Here is a 20,011-nt window from a genome sequence, read left to right as displayed (position 1 = left end):
CCAGTTTGTGGTCCGGTACAATCAAAATGTCGTCCCCCTAAGATCAGCGGAGAGAATGAGAAAGAGAGAGAGTATGGGTGGGTAGTGGAGTTAGAAGAGCGGTCTATTTTGTTTTATATTTCATTTTATTTTTTATTATTTTTTGACACTTCTTCCGATACCAACCTTCAAAAAAAAGCCTCCCCAAATACATACTTACACACCTACACACCCACTCTTACACACGCATACACCAAAAGAAAAACAACCATGTCAGAGCTGAGCCAAAATCGCTTAACACCACTAGCCACGGCCCAGACCACAGAAATAACCAGAACAACTGTCAAAGACACAAGATCTTATGTGCATTTCATTGCTGGAGGGTGAGTAGGTTGAGAACATTCCATTACAAGTTGTGAATGACATAATGAAACTTCTTTTATTTTTATTTTTGAGCTAAACCATTCGTTTGTCTCATTACAGTGTAGGTGGTATGGTTGGTGCCATTTGTACTTCTCCTCTTGATGTAGTAAAGACACGTTTGCAGGTAAGCCGTTGTTTCTTTATTATACATATTTACTCTTCTTCTTTTATCTCTCTCTTCGTTTCTTTATATGTGCATATAAGCACAAGTAACACAATAAAAATAAATAAAGAATAAAAAGAGAAGTCTTGTCCAACACATTATCTAACAACTGGCTCCGCTTTGCGTAGACTACATTCTACCAACAAGCAAAAGCAAATGTTCCCACAGCATTTAACAAGTCCAATTTTGTCCTCCATCATTTTATAGAAACGTCCAGACTTCTAGTGTAAGTCCCTCGTTATTATTATTATTATTAGATCAGCAAATCCGATATCAATTATTATCTTGCTATCATGGTTCATAAGGTCTCATTATTTTGGCGATTAATAGGCGTATCAAACAGGTCGAAGGTGTACGTGGATATTTTAAAGGTCTTGGACCTAATTTGGTTGGAGTAATTCCAGCAAGGTAATAGAGAGAGATATACAAAAAAATTACTGCTCAATTGAATTGAAAAGGCTGACACTATTTCTTTTGCATAGATCAATTAATTTTTATACATACGGAAACGGAAAGAAATTTTATACCGAACTTAATAATGGAAAGGAAACACCAATTGTTCATCTGGTATCTGCAGCAACAGCTGGTAAGATTTAAAAAATTGTTATTAGTATCATATATAAAGAAAGGATGTGATTAAGGAATGAAACGAATGATAAAAGGAATATATATATATATTAAAAAAAGAGAAAAATAGACAAATCTAAATATTTAATATATCTATATCTATATATATATATACCTGGGTGCTTAAATAGGTCTTGTCACTGCAACTGCTACAAATCCGATTTGGGTTATAAAAACACGACTTCAGTTACAGGGTAACGGAACAAGGAAATATACAAGTAGTTTCAATTGTGCTGCAAACATTTTACGGGGTGAAGGCATCCGAGGATTCTACAAAGGAATGAGCGCTTCTTATTTAGGTATGAAACATGCTTTAGATTTTACATATAACGTATATAACACACAATTTAGCGAGATAAAAGAAGTAAATGCGAGGTGCGATGTGATGTGGTATAGAGATAGAGTACTAAATATACGATTGATCCAGGTGTGGCAGAAGGAACGATCCAATGGGTGATATATGAGCACTTGAAGCAGAAATGGGCCACACCAAAAAAAATTAAAACAACACAACTTGATTTGCTGAAACCTGCAAATAGATTAATAGGTGGTAAAAGTGTGCAAGGTAAGTTTTGAATTTATTATTTAAAAACAATTTAGCTTTAGTACAAGAGAGAAAGGTTGCTTTCAATTGTTATTATTTTAGAGATAATTATGATAATTAATTAACCGAATAATCCATTATAATAGATTGGGCAGGCCATCTGGGCGCAGCAGCAGTATCAAAACTGATAGCAGCGTGTGTAGCTTATCCACATGAAGTTATTCGTACACGTCTTAGACAACCAGCAGAAAATGGCATACACAAGTACACCGGCCTTTGGCAATGTTTAAGGCTGATAGTCAAGGAAGAAGGCATGGTGGCATTGTACGGAGGCATGACAGCTCATTTGATGCGAGTAGTACCAAATGCTGCAATCATGTTTTTCTGCTATGAAGCTATTATACACAACTTTGGAGACAGCTCTTCTAAACCAAAGGCCTAAACCCAACAAAAAAAAACACCAAAAATTCATATCCATTTTCAACCCTTTCTTTATTTTTTGCTATAATTTCTTCCTTTCTATACTTCTTTACAATTAATTTTCTTTATTATTAGTGTAAAAGTAAGAAGAGAGAGGTAATATAAAAAAAAAAAAGAAAACAAAATACTATACTCCACCATTAGATAAAGCTACATACATAAAAAACCCCAATCCAACTCATTCAACACAAAATAAATACGTGTTTTTCAAAATAGCATAAACCCACATCTTCTCTTGTAAAAATTATATAAATGAATAGCATAATGTTTTGAATAGAACATTTGGAGAGAGAATACTGGAACAAAGGAGTGGAGATAGTTTATACAAGACACACTCTTGGATGATAAAAGATCTATTTAGGATAACGCTGTTATGTTCTGCTTTAAAAACAGGTAGTACAGAAATAGCAAATGCTTGAAAATATTCTATAAATGAACTACACTTTCTAGTGCAATTGACCAAAAAGATAAAAAGAATTACATTGCATTGCATTATATTTTATTGTTGTTTTATTGTAATGCTTTAAATAATAGAATATACAATATATATATATATACATATATATATAAGCTTAATTTCTTTATATACTCTTAAAAGAATATCTTGTGTATTTATAATATACCATGCTTGTATTTACTGTACAAAGTATCTTGGGAATGGTAATCAAACTCTCCATTGTTCGTTGGATGAAGAATTGAAAGCAGAATTTAAACATGGATCAAAGAAAGAATGTCTGAGTGCAAATTAGTCAATAAGCGTTTATATATATAGAAATTGATCTCCGCTTTCAAATGTTCCTATAACTAATCTTGTTTCTTCCTAGTGGTTTCTTAAACAAGTTTATAAGCTATCACTACGCCAAAAAAATAGGAGTTTTAGAGGTGGTTTCACAGGTGGTTCCGGAGGGGAAGCCAGGGCGCGTTTTGTGTCCTCCCCCCTTTTTTCCAACCCTGAGTTCATGTGCATTTTAATACATCTCCGCTTACCGGTAGTTTTAAGATTCTATTAATATATTGATAACCTTTTCTTTTGCTAATATTTGTCTTTCAATTGGACAAAACTTCTTTAAGTATAGTTGAAATATTATATGCCATTGGTTACTACTAATTCATTATTCTTTTAATTTAGATTCTTTTAAATATTTCTTGCTTAATCATTGTTTTTATTGGATAAGACATAATTGCACTGTAGTGTATTTTATAAAAATACATTTTTATTGGTTTCTCAAATGGATATATTTTTTATTTATCGTTTTTATTGGTTATTACACTACACAATTACATTTTATATATCACTTTTATTGGCTGTTATGATAGACATTACATTTTATACATCATTTTTATTGGTTATAAACAGTCAAATACATCATATACTTCCAATATTAAATATACTACTTTACACTGCAGTGGATAGTTACTTACAATTGCCTCCTTTGACGGTCTTTCCAGAGATGACTGACTCTTGCAATGGATGCCCAATTTTGATGGCATCTGGTGAAATCTATACCAACCCTCTTAAGCATGTTTACATGTTTATTGCAAATCATTGTTCGATCACATCGCTGGTGAGAATCCAATTCCTGCCAGCACAATGATACAGCTTCCTCTGGGTAGACAGCTTGCAGTTGCTTTGGCCAACGACCGCACCAGAAAAGAGATGCTGTATCGCCACCATCATACGCAAAAGGCTGATGGCAGCATTTCCGATGTCTTTGACGGACAGGCATACCAGTCAAATAAGCATCTTTTCTCGGGTGAAAACGACATTGCCATTTCGCTGTCTGTTGATGGGTTTGCTCCCCATAGTGTTCCGGGTTCGGTAACCATTGTCCACGTTACCAACCTCAACCTTCCCCCAATGATCCGCTACGAGCGCAGCCGTATGATCCAAGTCGCGATCATCCCTGGTCCCAAAGCACCCGCCGACTTCTGGTCATTCCTGGAGCCTGTTCTGAAAGAACTTCGGGTTCTCCAAGCCGGTGGAATGGTTGTGAAGACACCATCTGGAGATATTAGTGCAAAAGTCCATGTACTAATGACAACTGGCGACATCCCAGCTCTGGGAAAGATGGCTTGTCATGTGGGCCATATGAGTAAGGATGGCTGCCGCATCTGCCACGTTGTGGGTCAATCTCCTGGCCATGGCCAATATTTCCGAATGCCATCTGCCATCACCATGCGCACACCGGAAAGTTTCAAGCACTTTGTTGAGGTGGCCTCATCCAGCAAAAAAGGGTTAACTGGCCAATCTCCCTTCTCCTTACTGGATTCCTTCTCTGGTCCGTTCTTCTTTGCATTGGATGAAATGCACGGCATTTGTCACGGCATTTGTCACGGCATTGGCAAACAGGTCTGGGGGCTCGTGTGTGGCAAGTATGGAAAAGATCATCCTCTCTCTCTCCCTTGCTGCTCAGAAAGAAATTGGTACTGCCATGGTGTCAACCAGAAGAAGTATTCCGACATCTTTCCACGGTGCATGGATCAACATCGCAACAAGATCAGGGTACTTCCGGGCTGTGGACTGGGCTGACTTCATCTTGTTTGTTATCCCCACGCTTGTGGCAGAGCGTGTCCGTGACCAAGCTGCCCGTAAGGCATTGCTTGACCTGGTGCAGACATGCAACCTACTCATGAGCTGGGAGTTATCAGCAGAGGAGAAAACCTTGATCAAAACGTAAGCTTTAATTATAATTAATATTATTATTTTATAACTTGTGTTAACTTATCTTTTTTTTTTAGAAATCTCGTCGCATGAAATGCGTATCTGGAAGCCTCGCTAGCTAAAGGAGAGGTCCAGCTCAAGGTCTTTACGATCAACCAGCACCTCCTGCAGCACTATCCCGCAATGATAGAAGCGTATGGTCCCCCCAGAGCGTATAGTGCACGATCTGTCGAGAGGGCGATTGGGGAATACTCGCGAGCAATAAAGAGTAATTCGGCAATTGGAATCAACGCTGGCAACATCATGCTTGGCTTGACACAGATTCGACAGATGAGAGTTGAAAATTCAATAACGACAACAGCAACAGTAACAGCAACAACTCTCCTTCAGTATGACGATCCCTCTGCTGGTTGGCCAATTGACCGAGAAGGTAGTAATGTTGGTACTGATTCTGACATTGAGTTCTGGGGGCCTTTGAGGAACAGAACGATTGTTGATAGTTTGGGAGGCATTTCTTGTCTTCCAGAGCTTCTTCAAAAGTTCTACGAATCAAAGGGGGAAGAGTGTAGTATGATTGAAGCAGCCATTAAAACAAGCCGTAAGGCATTTGTAAATGGTTGTGTTATTGACTCTGCACTCGACCATAATTGTGTAAGAGAGGCACATAACGTCAGACTTCAGGTTCAGGTTGATGAGAACCGCAACATTGGGCAAAGCTACTCTCCAGTCTACAAGGATTTCTTTGGGAAGGTCGTCGTTTTCTTTGAGCACAAGCTCAACAACAAGAGGTGGCCGCTTGTCCTTGTCAATGTTTATGCAGTTCGTTTGGTAAATAGTATACCAGCAATCAACAATGGGCAAATGAAGCCAATGGTAGTTCACCTGGCAGATGTCAAAGAATTAGTTGGTTTGGTGAAGTCGGACGCGACTATAAACACAATAACAACAACAGCAACAACATATGTAGTGTGGCCAGAGCTTAACCGCGGCCCAAAACTGTCACTTGGTTCTCTTGCAGACTTATAATTTTTTTTTCTTGTAATACATTATTTTTTTTCAAATTGTCAACATATTTTATCCTCCCAGCAAAAAGTTTAGATATTTTTCTCTCTTTTACCTCTGACTTTTAATAGTCATCAATTGCAATCTACATTTACTAAAAATGTAAAATCTGTAGTTAAAATGTACTTTTGTCTATCAGGAGATTTAATTTTAGGTGGTCAATCTGCTTTTTGTCAACCTTTTCAAAAAACAGAGATTTTCTAGTTTCAAATTGGATTTTTGGTGATTTTTTAATTATTATAGGCCAAAAACAGTCACAAATACAAAAATCCGCCCCTATTTGTCGTAGTGATAAAGAAATATTGTTAATCGCTAACTGAATTTAAAGAGAGCGATACTTTAAACAGTATTAAGAGAGAATCAGCATATTGTCATATATGAAGTTCCAGTGAGTTTACGTGTTAAGTGATGACTAAAATACTAGACACATAATTTAATCCCTACACCATTGTGTGGGTGTATAAAATTTGTGTGCAACATGTTCGGACAAGAGAGAGGGAGAGAAAAGCAAGTCACGATATGTAAACAAAACAGTAAACTGTTTTTATGGATGATTTATTTTCAATACTCATTATTACATTCTATCTTTAATCTTCAGCATCACTTTCCGAAGAGGTAAATATACTGTCATTATTATTACTGTAGACTATATATGCAGGTACATGAAGCCTACATCTAGCTATATATTATTTTTTTCACAATGATGATATCTTTGGTAAACGGAATTCTCGAAAGAGTCCCACAACCACCAAGAAATATAGTTTATTTTATTGGATTGAGTTCGTGGAATGACGATATTAGGCTTTTCTGAGTGAAAGAATGAATAATTATAAAAAGAACAATAATAAGTAAAGAGAAACAAACAGATTATATATTTCTGTATGTAACAAATAATAACAAAATCTCATTATTTCTTATTTATCTTAGGAATCTCTGCTCGATTTCTACTCTTTTGATTACGGCTAATTAGTTTGATGAGAATTTAACTTCTTTTACATATATCAAGACTATCAATAAATAGATATATAGACTTGGTGTCGACAAAGATAGCTTTTATTCTTATTTTGACAAATGCAAATGAAAATAAAATCCATAATTATTATATTTATGAAGCAAATATTGATATAAAAGAATAACAGTCGGTAAGTTTTGAGCCATTACTGGTAACATCGCCAATAAACTTCTCCCAAACCAATCCATACAGTGGTATAATACAGTGTTTCTACTTGAGATTGATACAAGTTAGGAAATTCTTTAGACGAAACAAAAATGAAATCCAGACAAAAAAATAGTTTTCAGATGATTTGGAAATAAATATAAGTCTTCCTACCTGCAACAATATAAATACTAAGAAAAAGAAAACTGTGTTTGATGCTACAATTATTTCTTCTTTGGTATGAAGACATCTGGTCTTCCTTCTCCTGACCAAATTGGCTTGGAAATCAATATCATGTTGTTGGCTGCATTAGAATCTCTTTTCCATACTTTGTTGCATTGTTTGCAAGATACAACAGCTACACCTTTAAATGGGTTTGTCTTTATAATCTTCATGTCATTAAAGAAACAGAGGCTGCGTGTTTTTGAGGTTTTGAATTCGTTGATTGTAATAATAATCAACTGGCCTTCAGCCTCTTGTTTCTTTAGCAACTTATAAAGTTTGCCAACAGCACCACATCTATGTCTTTTTAATTTGACATCATCTTTACCAAACATTCCACTACCAAATACAAGCAAAGGAACTTTGGTACTGTCTTGCTGATACTTGGTAGGCTTCCATCTGTCTCGTCTTTTTTTAAAAACAAAGAAATAAGAAACATTTACAAACAAGAAAAAGTAAACTGTTTACTTGGTGCAAGCCCGAGTCAAACTTTCAAAAGTGGTGTCGCCATTATTCTTCTTTACCTTCTTTGTCTTGTTGTATTTGCTGCCACAGTTTATCAGCATGTTGGTCATTATATTGGGAGCTTGCTGCCCACTTTGATACAAGAAGGTGTCTTTTGTAGTGTCGAAGCACAAATCTTAGAAGCACGACATTTCCCGGTAGGAGACGACATTTTGATTCTACCAGTTCACAAATTGTTATCTTTTGCCAGCATGGAATAATTCTATCTGGTCCCTAAGGATCAGTTTTTACTATAATAATTCATATAAACCAGATCACAAAATCTGCATAAAATTTTTCTTTTGTGCTTTGCAAAAGAGTGAATGGGGATTACTTACCAGTTGGTGCTGTCAAACTCTGGGAATATACGTAGATGAGAGAAAGAGAAATAAATGATACGTGTAGGTAAGCTAATAAATAATAAGTTATCAAACAATATTGCGTCAGACTCTAATGACAACAACTCCTTGTGATCTTCTACATAACTGGCTATTGATATAGTGTATCTGTGACTAATTATTATTTCTCTATTGTCAAATTTAAATTTAGGAAGCAAACGGCTACTAATTGAATATACAGGACTCTTTTTTTGCATGATACAGCATTTTATTATTAAATTGTCCCAAAAATAGGCCGTACTTCTTAAAAGAATGAAAGTTAGGTGCCTGGCGAAAGATTGATGAATGCACAAAGTGTGGGGATAAAGTAGTAAAGCTAATGCGTTCAATAGATATATTATATTTTTTCAGGACACGCCATTTTGCCCTAATGGATTAGAGAAAGACACCGGGTCCCGGACAGGTAGTCCTGATTAATTAGTCCGGTTAGACAGAAACGTCGTGCTTCACCAGGAAATGTTGTCCCCGTAAGATTTTTGGGAAGATGTTGCTGCGGTTCACGCAAAAGAATGCTTAGAAAGATAATTGAGGTTCCGAGAAGCTTAAATTTTGGCACAGCATATGTGACTAGTTAATAAAGCAAATAACCCACTCCCCCTCTTTTTTTTTTTAGTCTTGCTTATAAAATAACAATAATACAATCGTTAATTGTTTATTATATAACCCAATTAATTCACCAATGGCTGTTGTTACCTCCCCACCAATTTGTGCTTCTATTGATTGCACCAAGGAAGCACATTTGCAATGCCCTACATGCGTTAAGAACAACAACAAGGAAGATTCCTTTTTCTGCTCGCAGGATTGTTTCAAGAAGAGTTGGGTATGCAAGCTTAACAATACCAGCTTATAGTTGAAAATTACTCATTATTTATACCAAATGCAGGGTTCCCACAAGGCACTCCACCAGTCCCAACGTAAGCTATACTACAATCAAGAATGATCTTGGAAATGATAAAAAGAAAAAGAAAAAGAAAAGCCAATCAATAACGATCTCTCGCCTTACCTTTTCATTCATTTATTTGTTTATCAGGTGGACCTTATGATCCTTTCCCAACCTTCAAGTACGCTGGGCCTCTCCGTCCTGTCTACCCTCTCTCTCCTCGTCGGGTAGTCCCTGATTCAATTGAAAAGCCAGACTATACTGAGACTGGTATATATGCATTTAATTTAACTTGACAATTAATACTTTGACATAATTCTGGCGCTAATAATATTAAAATTATTTACTGCTATTATTATTATTATAAAATAAAGGTATTCCAAAATCCGAGTTTGCTGAATCAAGAAACACAAGCATCAAGGTTCTCACCCCCGAGGAAATTGAGGGCGTAAGAAAAGCATGCAAGGTAATTCACTTTCTCTCTCTCTTTTATATAAATATATATACTTATATCTAAAGTCTAATTATTCCGATTAAAGATTACACGCGAGGTTTTAGAGATTGCAGCAAAGTCCATTCAAGTTGGAATTACCACAGATGAAATTGGTAAGGATTTTATCGACAATCGAAAAGAATACAGTAAATGGAACAAATAAAGAGAGGGATACTCACAACACACATCTCTCAAATGATTACCATTATTATTTATAAAAACAATAACAATTAAAAGATCGCATTGTTCATGAGGCAACTATTGAGCGTGGTGCTTATCCTTCACCTCTCAACTACAACTACTTCCCCAAGTCTTGCTGCACGTATGTTCATAAATAACATCCATTATTTTAATATTTAATAGTCTAATACAAAACACGAAAAATCATCATTTTTCTCTTGATCTGTATCCATCATTTTTAGTTCTTTGAACGAAGGTAAAGGCCTATTTATTTATGTTTGGTCCTTTTTGACAAGTGTCTCGTGTTAAACTAATTAAAATGGAATAGTCATTTGTCACGGAATTCCTGATCAGCGCAAGCTAGTTGATGGTGATATTCTTAACATTGATGTCAGTTGCTTCTACAAAGGTTTCCATGGTGATGCCAATGGTACCTATTGTGTCGGAAATGTTGACAAGGCTGGAAAGAAGCTTATTAATGTTACACTCGAGTGTTTGAACAAAGCTATTGCTGCAGGTAATATCCTTTTATATATATAATACTACTATGCATACTAATCAATCATTCAACTAACTTTTGTCAAAACACATTAGCAAAACCTGGTGTCAGATACCGTGATTTTGGAAAGATTATCGAAGAGCACGCCACAAAGAACGGATTCTCTGTTGTGCGCGCCTTCTGTGGACACGGTATTAACCAGCTCTTCCACTGCTCCCCCAACGTGCCTCATTATGCTAGTAAGTTTTCCAACTTAACTTGAAGAATTTATTTAATTTGATTTAATCCAATTGATCAATTGATTGATTTATTGATTCCCTTTTTTAATTTACTTTTTATAGACAACAAGGCCATTGGTATTTTGAAGCCTGGCCATATATTCACTATTGAGCCAATGATCTGCGAAGGCGTTTACCAGGAACTTCTCTGGTAAGTCACAGCTCATATTTCTATATATTAAAAAGAAGTTCGCTTGAAAGCTTATATTGTGCTGTACTGTGTAAATAGGCCTGATAACTGGACCGCAACCACAAAGGATGGCAAGCGCTCCGCACAATTTGAGCATACTCTTCTTGTCACTGAGAATGGTGTTGAAATCCTTACTTAACTAGCAAGCAGGATTATTATATAAAATAAAATAAAAATAAATGCATAAACTCATAAGACACAAATAACATTAGCTTTATAAACATGAATTAAAACACCAAAATAATAATAAATAATGCATTTAAAATACCGGGCTTTGATAGCTAAAGTACAATCTGATCCATATATCTTTCGTAGCTCTTATTCCTTTAATATGCTTTCTCTACATGCTAAGGTGTCTTTTAAAGAAGTACAATATACTGTAATCAAGTTGAGCTAAAATTGACTACACAATAAGAACCAAGACACAATATCTGGGAAAATTTGGTCAATTTATTGATTGGTTAACAACACGTATATGTATATATGGTTACTTTCAATATTTATTCTTTCAATACCAACAAATAAGATATTTGAATGTTAAATAGCCTTAAACATTCCATGAAGTGTTCCGTTGTTTGGTGCTGGTGTTAGGTCCATAATATGTGTGATAAACTCATACACTTCTATATTTTGAAATGGTTCCAGCACCACACCTGCCTTATACTCACGCTCTACAGTCGGTCCTCTTGCCATGAAAATAGCCCGCATTTCCACCGCCTTATTGTCATAACCATGCATTCCACGAGGTCTGTAGTCTTTGCCGAGAGATGGATCAAATTCCTTGTGGGTGACAAATGAATAGCCTGGATCAGGTATGGTGACAATAGGCGCAATCCGCTCTGTAGAATTGTAGTGAAATCTCTCGGGTACATCTTGCCGTAAATAGACCTCGAAGTGGGGTTCATCTACACTTTGGGTATAAAGATAAAGAGCTTCATAAACTCGCTCAATGATATCTGGAGGTGCATCGCTGACAGGTCTTAGGCTTAAAAGTGGCCAAGCCTCGCGTTCCAAGTAAGGTAGAAGATCATGGGGTATAATATCGTCATAGTAGATCAACTGTGAAGAATGAGTTGCAGCCATACCATGATCACTAACCTATATGGGTTTGATGTATATATACATATATGAATTAAGAAGTTGTGTGTTTATGTGTAAAATGACAGACAATCTAATACTCACAATCACTACATGTACATGCGAGCCTAAATTTCGCTTATCCAATCCATTTAGCAGATGCTCTATAGCACTGTCCATATTTGATAGAACCATATTCATCTAAAGCAAAAACAAATATGTTTTTATACACACACACATGTAAGTGTATGTGTGTTTGTCGTTATTGAAGCAAGTAATTTTTTCCTCTTTACCTGAGGTCCATCTGGACCACCGCCATGTCCTTTTTGGTCAATCTGCGGAATATAAATAGCTATGACCTGTGGTCGTCTCTCCAAAGGAAGATCAAGCCACTTCAGGGCCATGTCCATCTTATCAACTGCAGACATGCTTCGGTCATAGTCGATAAAATAATCTGCAGTTGCTGAATGGATGGGTACTGCAGCTCCTGGCCACATTATAACCCCCGATCGTTTTCCTTGCAACGTAGACGTTGCCCAAATCTAATACATAAACAAGATTAAAATAAGCAACAAAACTAGGAGAATTTGGGCAATAAATGTATTTCCCATTTACCGGCTCTCCTCCCCACCAGCGTGGCTGAAGACTGATTTCGGGTTGCTTATGAATAAATCCAGCTTGAAGTAGAGGATCATAAAATTCATTTGCAACAATTCCATGCGCCTCTGGATAAAGGCCAGTAACGAGTGTCCAATGGTTTGGGAAAGTGATGGACTAAAAATATAGTTGTTTAAATAAAGGAAAACATTGAAAGGTGACAAAATTAATATTAGTGCCTTGTTGTTGTTTTTTGTAGATTTCTGTCTTACTGGAAAGGACGGATACATATGCTTTGCTTTGATATTCTTGGATGCTATGGCAAAATAGTAATTTTGTTAACATCATTTCTTTTTTGTTCTTTCTTTTTCTTTCTTTATTGTACGTATTTCCTACAACCTCCCCTTTTTACCAAAATTAGTCAAAGTGGGCGTTACACCTCTTTCAAGATAATCATTCCGGAACCCATCCAGCGACACCAAGATAACCGTTGGTTTAAAATGAGTAGTCCCGTTATTATACAGTTGTTCTGATCTGACACTTATACTTGAAATAAAACCCAAATGGGTAAATATGAAGCAAAGAATCCAAATCAATCCACCCAGAGCAACAAATGATAGAATTTTACGCCAACGACTTGTGTGCTATAAAGTATATATATATATAAATCAACCTTATTATGTTGATTTCATTGTATTATTCCATTTATTAAACGCCAATATACCCAAATCTGAAGATACCATGTTGACTTTCGATAAGACGGATGATCATGCCATCGAGTTCCTATTGTGGCCTCCTCATCAAGCAGTCTTTGTTGGTCAAACGAGGGATCCTGAGCCACAGATTCATCTACTGGTGATGATAAGCGAGTTGGAGAAGTGGAAGAGTCTGGAGTTCCTCGTTTTGTTCGTAATGAGAGCGATGCCTTGTCACGAGGAATTGTCATTAAAGGAAAGAAAGTGAAAGCACACTCACTCACTCAAGCACACATAATGAGCTCTTTTTTATTTTATTTTTTTGAATGAAAGATATAAAAACTAGGTTTAAATATCCGCAGACAATCCCTTTGCCTTCTCCTTATTTTGTGTGTGTGTGTATCTATTTTATATTTCCACTTCCTCTTTTAAATATTTGATTTCGATGCGTACTAGAAACCTCATTCATCTCCAAATTACCAATCACAAGGTAATCTACACTTGGGAATTAAGAAAATAACTTTAAGAGACAGAAAGAAAAGAGAAAGAGACAGAGAAACGAGTACACACATTCAAATTCAAAAAGGCTATGCGTTTACTTTTGTATATCCCTCGTGAAAAACTAACTTGGTACGATGAACAAGATCGACATCAATCAGTATTGGATATATTAAAGCCAATTATTCATCGGTATCTGCTTATTGATCAAGACAAAACTACCTCAAAGCAGAAGAAGGCAATGGAGTCTGCAAAGGTTATATCTCAAGGTATATATCTACAATACCATGATAGTTAAATTTCTCCGTTAGACTTTAGTAACCAAATCTTTTTCTCTCTTTCTGTATGTATGTGTGTATGTATTAAACAGATACTTTCCAAATTGTCTATCAGTTTGTGCCTTATATTACACAAGAGACAATGCTTACTAGGGTGAGTTTTTTTAATAAACTAGATTCATATTTGTGCTTTGTTCTGCCTTTTTTTATGGGGAATATGGATAGAGACTAGTGATGTTGTGATGGTGTGATGGTGTGATAAGCGCATGTATGTGTATGTGTATGCGTGTGAGGGTATGAAAGGGTAGATCAATATCATATTATTGACAGGTAATAGGAGCACCGAATTATGCTAGAAAATAATGGTCAAGACGCGCTGCCAACAAAACGCACGTCGTTCTCACCCCTTGCGATTTATGGCTTCCAACTCCTTGTGTCTTTAGCCGATCCTGACGTGAATACCAATACAAGTAGTCTCGACAACTATTTCTCAGTGGCATCATAAATCTCGGTCCATTTATCTCTTCATCTCTCCTCTCTACTCTTTATCAAATCAATACAAAACATATCCAATCCACCTACTCACGACATATTTTGAAGGCATCTTGTTCTTTATATATATATATATATGAGTTACAAAAAAACTCCTGCTTCTTCCTGAGTAGATTCTTGGGGTGTTTGATAACGTTCTCTAAAAGACGCAACATTGCTACCCATCTCCCGTGCTGCTGCTTCTCCAATGATTTCTCGAATGACACGTAATGTGAGATCAATGCGTTCTTCGTAATGCTTGATCAGAGCAATGTTTTCGCCAATAGCCTGTACGAAATCTGGATCGGAGTGGTCTGGATCGTATTCACGCATTTCATCATTTGATTTTTTCAAGTGGGCAATTGAGTTTTGAATTTCTGGGATCTCTGTCATAAGAGTATCATGAGGGAGTTGACGTAAAGCCTTTTCAAGTTGATCGAGTTGCATTGTTAAGTTTGAAAGTAAAGTAAATTAAAGAATACTCCTTCCCCTCTTTTTATTTTATTTTAAGTCAGTTTTCTGGTCTGAATTATCAAATGAAATCATTTATATTATTTATATATAGAATGTGTACGTAAGAAATGACAGTCAGTTTAAGGCAAGTAAAAGAAAAAAATGAGTGACATCAACTGAATCTTGGTTGTGAAAAGACAAAGGGGGTTGTTTATTTATATATTTATTATAATACAATGGCTGATAAAGAAGATATAAAGATATAAGTATATAAGGAAGTGTAGGAGAAGAAGTTTTTTTTTATATATCACGTTCTCTCTTTAAATATATATATTTATATATAGATAGATATAAACTATAGGAATGGTAACAACATAAGAAGGAAAGGAAGAAAGGAAGAAAGGAAGAAAGGAAGAAAGAAAAAAAGAAGATATGATACAAAATTTAAAATGAGAGAAGATAAAGGACCGGCTTTATAATTCTAAGTATCAAATATGATCGGCTGGACGCACATCTTCAAGAGGTATGTGTGATTGTCTGTGAGTATTTCCAGACTCACTGTCTTCTGCCTCTTGATTGTGCTCATCCACTGGAAGTCGCGACCATTCTCCAGCTACCACCTTCTTTTCCGGATCATAATCAACAGGTAACCAAGTAAGCCAGATAAGGAAAATCTACAAAGGATAATGATAATGATAATTAATAAGTAATCATAAAAATAGAGCATTTCTTTTTGAAAAGTATATTATATATTATATATAAAAGTAAACCCCGTTTGTAATATTTGATGTACCCAATCAATAGTAACTTACAATCCATGCCGAAGAAAATAATCCGATGAGAATGAAGGAGGTCAAGTCATTAATATGTCTCACGAATAGAAACACATCGAATCCAATGACAACGCACACAAGAGTTATGCATATTGCATGTATAGGAGTGGACAGTCTGAATTCAGCTGGAACGACATCAGAAGACCAGGATAATTTCATGATGGGTATAAGAACCGTAGGCAGGCAAATACTATGTATGTATATATGTAGAATAGATTAACAATGTGAACACAGTGTTTATGAAATATTAATATATATATATATAAATTATTTTTATTTTTATTTTTACCTTTGCAATACATTCAACATCTCTCCCATAGTATCAAAGTGATCGACTGCAAAGATTGCTACCAAGATTCCCGGGACAAGAGATATGCCTCGTGTAGCTGCCATACGATGCCACTCTTTCTTGAAGATCATCCCAAAGAACCCCTCACAAACATATTGACCAGCAAGTGTCCCTGTCATGGTAGAACTCTGGCCAGCTAAGAGTAATAATAGTAACATATATTCAAATTATTATTATTTCTTTCAAAAATTATTCAATTTTCATATGTTTTAGGTATTCATTGTCTTACCAGCTAAAAGTCCTCCTGCCCACAAATACTTTGCAGCAGGACCCAGTGTTTTGCTCAATACGGCCTCTGCTTGTCCCAGACCTGGAATTACTATATTCCCTACTTGTTCCGGATCGAAAAATACTACGATACATTTGCACGATTATGGAGGAGAAAAGGGGTTGTTAGTTTTATTAAATCTATATATCTATAAAAGTCAAATCTTACCTTTGGCAAACACAACTACAATTGCAAGGTTAACGAAGAAAGATAGGAGGAGTGCAAGTGCCGATTCGATGCCAAAATAAAAATTGGCTTCTTTAAGTTTGCGTACTGATGGATCTGGTCCAAGATCTCTTGATTTAACTAACGCGCTTGTGTAGAGTTAAATGATATGTGTAAGTAGATAGGTAGAAAAATGAGTACAATAAATTTATACACATATATGAATTATTATTATTAAAATAAAATAAAATAAAATAAAAGACGAGTATTAATATTAATATTACACAAAACTTTATCAATTATCTCGGTCAATTTATTCTCCTTACCTGTGCAGAAACATGTTGTGGGGCATAACGATGGCTCCCAACATACCAACTGCTTGGAGCTCTGTGTGGAGTGGGATTTTTGGAACAATCATACCCTTCATGATCTCTTTTACATCCGGCTTTGACTGTATTAACTCGACCCAAAAACAAACCGTCATTACTGTAATGAGTACCATGAAAAAGGCTTCGATTTTTCTCATGCCATAGCGTTGGATCATCATAAATGTGAGTGTGTCCATTGCTGTCATGATAACACCAGCCCAGAGAGGCAATCCAAACAGGATGTTGAGTGCCACCGCTGTACCAACAATCTCCATGATATCAGCACCAATGATGGCTGCTTGTGCAAATGCCCACAGGATAACTGACATGCGTGTTGAATAGCTTTGACGGATCAGTTGGGCTAAGTGGCTTCCGGTTATGATACCCAGTCGAGCAGAAAGTAACTGGAAAATGAGACCTTGTTTTTTTTATATGTGTGTGTAAAAATAAAATAAAATAAAAAATGACATAAAATTCACAAAGATCCAATTAGATACCTAGTCTACCTGCAGCAAAATACGTGCTTTGTCTTTTTGTTTACCAATCACATGTGCCCAAAAGAGTAACCAGAGCAGACTGTAACCCGCCACTGCGCCTGATTGTAAATCGGATTCTAGGTTGCCTGGGTCAAGGTAGGCAATAGACCTATTCATATTCTTCTCAGTTTATAGATTCTTCATAACTTACTCAATGGCACCAAAATTATAATATCCGTCTTACATAAGTAACCCTTTGTAAATATACAATAAGCAAATAATTAAAACGCTTGTAAATGTGTGTATGACATACATATATCAAAATGTCATGTCAAATGTTCTTTACCTGGCCCCGCATACTTCCACAGTTTTTTGAAAGAAAACCATTCATCTGTTACCGTGCCTGTGTCTACCTCTGGCTTTATATCAAGGTCACAAAAGAAAGTTGTACTTTCTGTATTGTCATGTCGGCGCTTGTGTTGAAAGCCATAACTACCCATGCCTTCCCCGAAATCAGACATGCTCATCCTATCATCGTTTAGAAGTAGATCTTCATGGTGGGCTTCATGTGGGACCATTGGATTATAAAAAATAAATAAATTAAAGAGGTGTGAAAATAAAGGAGCAAAAAAAAAAGAGAGAAAGAGAGAGAGAGAAAGAGTATATAATATTAATATACTATATAAAAAGAAATTAATATAGCAAGGATATGTAAAAATTGGTATCCTTTTTTTTTTACTTTTATTCACTGGACCATAAAAGGGAAAATGGGATTTAAAAAGAGAAAATAACTGTAGGAAAAGCCATAGCTAAATGAACGGAGATTAAATAATGAGCACAAAACAGTTTGTTTTTCCTTATAACTCTTATCTTCACCAAGGTTTTATTCTGATTGTGCAGCTCATTATATCTCCAATTGGTCATATACATATATATTGAAATATGAATATCTATATTTTCTGGCAGATTATAGAGTGTTACTCGATTATCTGGCGTATATTTTAGGAAACAATAAGCCTACAATTTACAATTTACAATTTACATTTTACAACACAATTATCTTCGTTTCAAAATAACCATAGTAATTTCACTTATTATTATGGTGGGCGTAAAATCTGAAAAGATTACTTTCATATATACTATTATTAATTTAAAGAAGGTAAATGAATAAAGGTCGAAACCCTTTTTTCGAAATAAGTCAATGTGAATTAAATAGTTTGCGTTCAAATATTTAATTATATACCCACTCAGTACTCAGTAATACAACTGTATAATCATTTTAGTACGACTGATTATTGTAGCTATTATTTCAGATACAGAACTTGCATAGGTTTCATTGGTAGTGGTAGCAGAATATGTAGAAAAAGGAAAAAAAAAAAAAAAGAAAAGGTGAATAATTAGCTTTGATTAATCTTTAGCAGGTACATGCGTTTGGATAATTTCGTCTTCATTCAACAACAAAAGCAGATGCTGAAGATAATCCATAATGGACTCTCATCTACAAACCACCGTACTTGTTAATTGACTTTCTTAATATAAGCAAAAGCAGAAGTATAAGTAGAAATAGCAGTCATTACTTCCGACATATTCTGCTTTCAATTTATTGTATTCTTGGTTGTTTGGTGAAAAGACTCATTGTACCATTTCGTTTAGCTCAATTCTGCAATGTTCGAGAGTAAGCCAATATTCAACATCATGAACTAAAATAAGGGAAAAACAAAAAAGGGAAAAATCCCCCAAGTTTTTCAAGACGTGTACTCCTTGACCTTCTTTTTCTTTTATAAAAATTGTCTTCAATTGATTACACTAGGATTCAATAGGGAATCTCCCCCGCTTTCTATGATTGACTTTTCCTAGTTTGTGTTACGGCGTAGCAATGAATACGTTTATGGACCCTCCCATTTGCGTATTCACGTTTTCCTCATTTATTTATCTTGACGATCAAGTATTATCTTTTTAAAAGGATTTTTTTTATTAGAAAAACCCCAGGGCTTTTCACACGATTGTTTTTATATCCAAGTGTAAGAACTAGTCAAGACATTATTCAGAATGAATATTGGAAAGTGTGTTATATGCTTTCTTGATAAATGTCATACAATAAAATGGTCAATGGCAATAATTTCAGCTTAATAAAGCCTTATATGAATCTTTTTTTTTCTTTTCTTTTCTTTGAAAATCGAGAAAAATCTGCAAGGGTATCAAGTTTAAGAGGCTGCGTTTTTATTTTTGTTTTCTGAAGTATGATTCTAAAGTTGGAAACAATACAAAAAAGAATTTTTGTAAGTTTTAATCTAATGACTTCAAAAAAACAGAGTGTTGATATTTCTGAGGTAGATTTTAAGGTGAGTAATGCATATATGTGATTTACAAAGCTTGTAAACTTTATATACATATATTAACATCGTGTGAACAGATTAAAAGTTCAAAAAAAGATAAAAAATAGTGCAAATTTTAAGTTATATCATTGGGCGAGAGCTTTAAATAATTTTGCCCTTTTTTCGCCCTTTTGGTGTGGACAGACTAAAAGTTTAAAAAAGGGCAAAAAAAGGGCAAAATTGTAAGGCATACATGGGTTAAAGTTTTAATTAATTTTGTCCCTTTTTTTGAGATTCAAAAAAAAAGCAAAAAAAGGGTAATTTTTTTAATCAACTCTAATTGGCTAGCTTTCTTCCATTATCATTAC

The 20,011-nt window shown here is 35.3% G+C and overlaps 8 protein-coding genes across 8 annotated transcripts; 4 read left to right on the top strand and 4 right to left on the bottom strand.

The window, feature by feature from the left end:
* Positions 1–249: 249 nt before the first annotated feature.
* On the top strand, positions 250–2,178 carry PHYBLDRAFT_16653 (hypothetical protein; the record flags this gene model as incomplete). The annotated part of the gene is made up of 8 exons (XM_018435429.1): positions 250–362; positions 463–526; positions 694–791; positions 896–973; positions 1,048–1,151; positions 1,324–1,491; positions 1,620–1,739; positions 1,883–2,178. The coding sequence occupies 8 exons, from the start codon at positions 250–252 to the stop codon at positions 2,176–2,178; spliced, it is 1,041 nt and encodes a 346-aa protein (XP_018295867.1).
* A 2,883-nt stretch (positions 2,179–5,061) lies between these two features.
* PHYBLDRAFT_141687 (hypothetical protein) lies at positions 5,062–5,904 on the top strand (the record flags this gene model as incomplete). Its single annotated transcript, XM_018430645.1, has 1 exon — positions 5,062–5,904. One exon carries the CDS (start codon positions 5,062–5,064, stop codon positions 5,902–5,904), a length of 843 nt encoding a protein of 280 aa, XP_018295866.1.
* Positions 5,905–7,320: 1,416 nt separating this feature from the next.
* On the bottom strand, positions 7,321–7,893 carry PHYBLDRAFT_141686 (hypothetical protein; the record flags this gene model as incomplete). Its single annotated transcript, XM_018430644.1, has 2 exons — positions 7,321–7,726; positions 7,787–7,893. 2 exons carry the CDS (start codon positions 7,891–7,893, stop codon positions 7,321–7,323), a joined length of 513 nt encoding a protein of 170 aa, XP_018295865.1.
* Positions 7,894–8,848: 955 nt separating this feature from the next.
* PHYBLDRAFT_76518 (hypothetical protein) lies at positions 8,849–10,940 on the top strand. The gene is made up of 11 exons (XM_018443164.1): positions 8,849–9,040; positions 9,104–9,134; positions 9,251–9,370; positions 9,475–9,566; positions 9,640–9,706; positions 9,831–9,915; positions 10,016–10,029; positions 10,102–10,290; positions 10,368–10,511; positions 10,614–10,701; positions 10,780–10,940. Exons 1-11 carry the CDS (start codon positions 8,900–8,902, stop codon positions 10,877–10,879), a joined length of 1,071 nt encoding a protein of 356 aa, XP_018295864.1. The 5' UTR covers positions 8,849–8,899; the 3' UTR covers positions 10,880–10,940.
* A 337-nt stretch (positions 10,941–11,277) lies between these two features.
* PHYBLDRAFT_108823 (hypothetical protein) lies at positions 11,278–12,935 on the bottom strand (the record flags this gene model as incomplete). Its single annotated transcript, XM_018428069.1, has 6 exons — positions 11,278–11,838; positions 11,923–12,018; positions 12,111–12,359; positions 12,433–12,591; positions 12,687–12,730; positions 12,827–12,935. Coding segments are annotated over 6 exons (1,218 nt in total), but the record flags the coding sequence as incomplete, so codon positions are not given.
* Positions 12,936–13,554: 619 nt separating this feature from the next.
* PHYBLDRAFT_141683 (hypothetical protein) lies at positions 13,555–14,390 on the top strand (the record flags this gene model as incomplete). Its single annotated transcript, XM_018430643.1, has 4 exons — positions 13,555–13,599; positions 13,696–13,876; positions 13,978–14,039; positions 14,223–14,390. The coding sequence occupies 4 exons, from the start codon at positions 13,555–13,557 to the stop codon at positions 14,388–14,390; spliced, it is 456 nt and encodes a 151-aa protein (XP_018295862.1).
* A 128-nt stretch (positions 14,391–14,518) lies between these two features.
* PHYBLDRAFT_164709 (hypothetical protein) lies at positions 14,519–14,863 on the bottom strand (the record flags this gene model as incomplete). The annotated part of the gene is made up of 1 exon (XM_018435065.1): positions 14,519–14,863. The coding sequence occupies one exon, from the start codon at positions 14,861–14,863 to the stop codon at positions 14,519–14,521; it is 345 nt and encodes a 114-aa protein (XP_018295861.1).
* Positions 14,864–15,741: 878 nt separating this feature from the next.
* On the bottom strand, positions 15,742–17,496 carry PHYBLDRAFT_88093 (hypothetical protein; the record flags this gene model as incomplete). The annotated part of the gene is made up of 6 exons (XM_018443685.1): positions 15,742–15,892; positions 15,992–16,187; positions 16,281–16,403; positions 16,488–16,633; positions 16,811–17,270; positions 17,394–17,496. Coding segments are annotated over 6 exons (1,179 nt in total), but the record flags the coding sequence as incomplete, so codon positions are not given.
* Positions 17,497–20,011: the final 2,515 nt, after the last annotated feature.

The sequence above is a fragment of the Phycomyces blakesleeanus genome (genome assembly GCF_001638985.1).
Source record: "Phycomyces blakesleeanus NRRL 1555(-) unplaced genomic scaffold PHYBLscaffold_4, whole genome shotgun sequence".
Classification (NCBI taxonomy): Eukaryota; Fungi; Mucoromycota; class Mucoromycetes; order Mucorales; family Phycomycetaceae; genus Phycomyces; species Phycomyces blakesleeanus.
The sequence above is the reverse complement of the archived record's forward strand: the minus strand, read 5'-3'. Positions and strand labels throughout refer to the sequence as shown.

What these genes read in the sequence shown, in the direction of transcription:
- PHYBLDRAFT_76518 (XM_018443164.1), top strand. Translation starts at nt 8,900, where the DNA reads ATGGCTGTTGTTACCTCCCCACCAATTTGTGCTTCTATTGATTGCACC. An exon ending in ATTGTTTCAAGAAGAGTTGG is followed by an intron (nt 9,041 to 9,103) that starts GTATGCAAGCTT and finishes TACCAAATGCAG; the next exon opens with GGTTCCCACAAGGCACTCCA. An exon ending in GTTTACCAGGAACTTCTCTG is followed by an intron (nt 10,702 to 10,779) that starts GTAAGTCACAGC and finishes CTGTGTAAATAG; the next exon opens with GCCTGATAACTGGACCGCAA.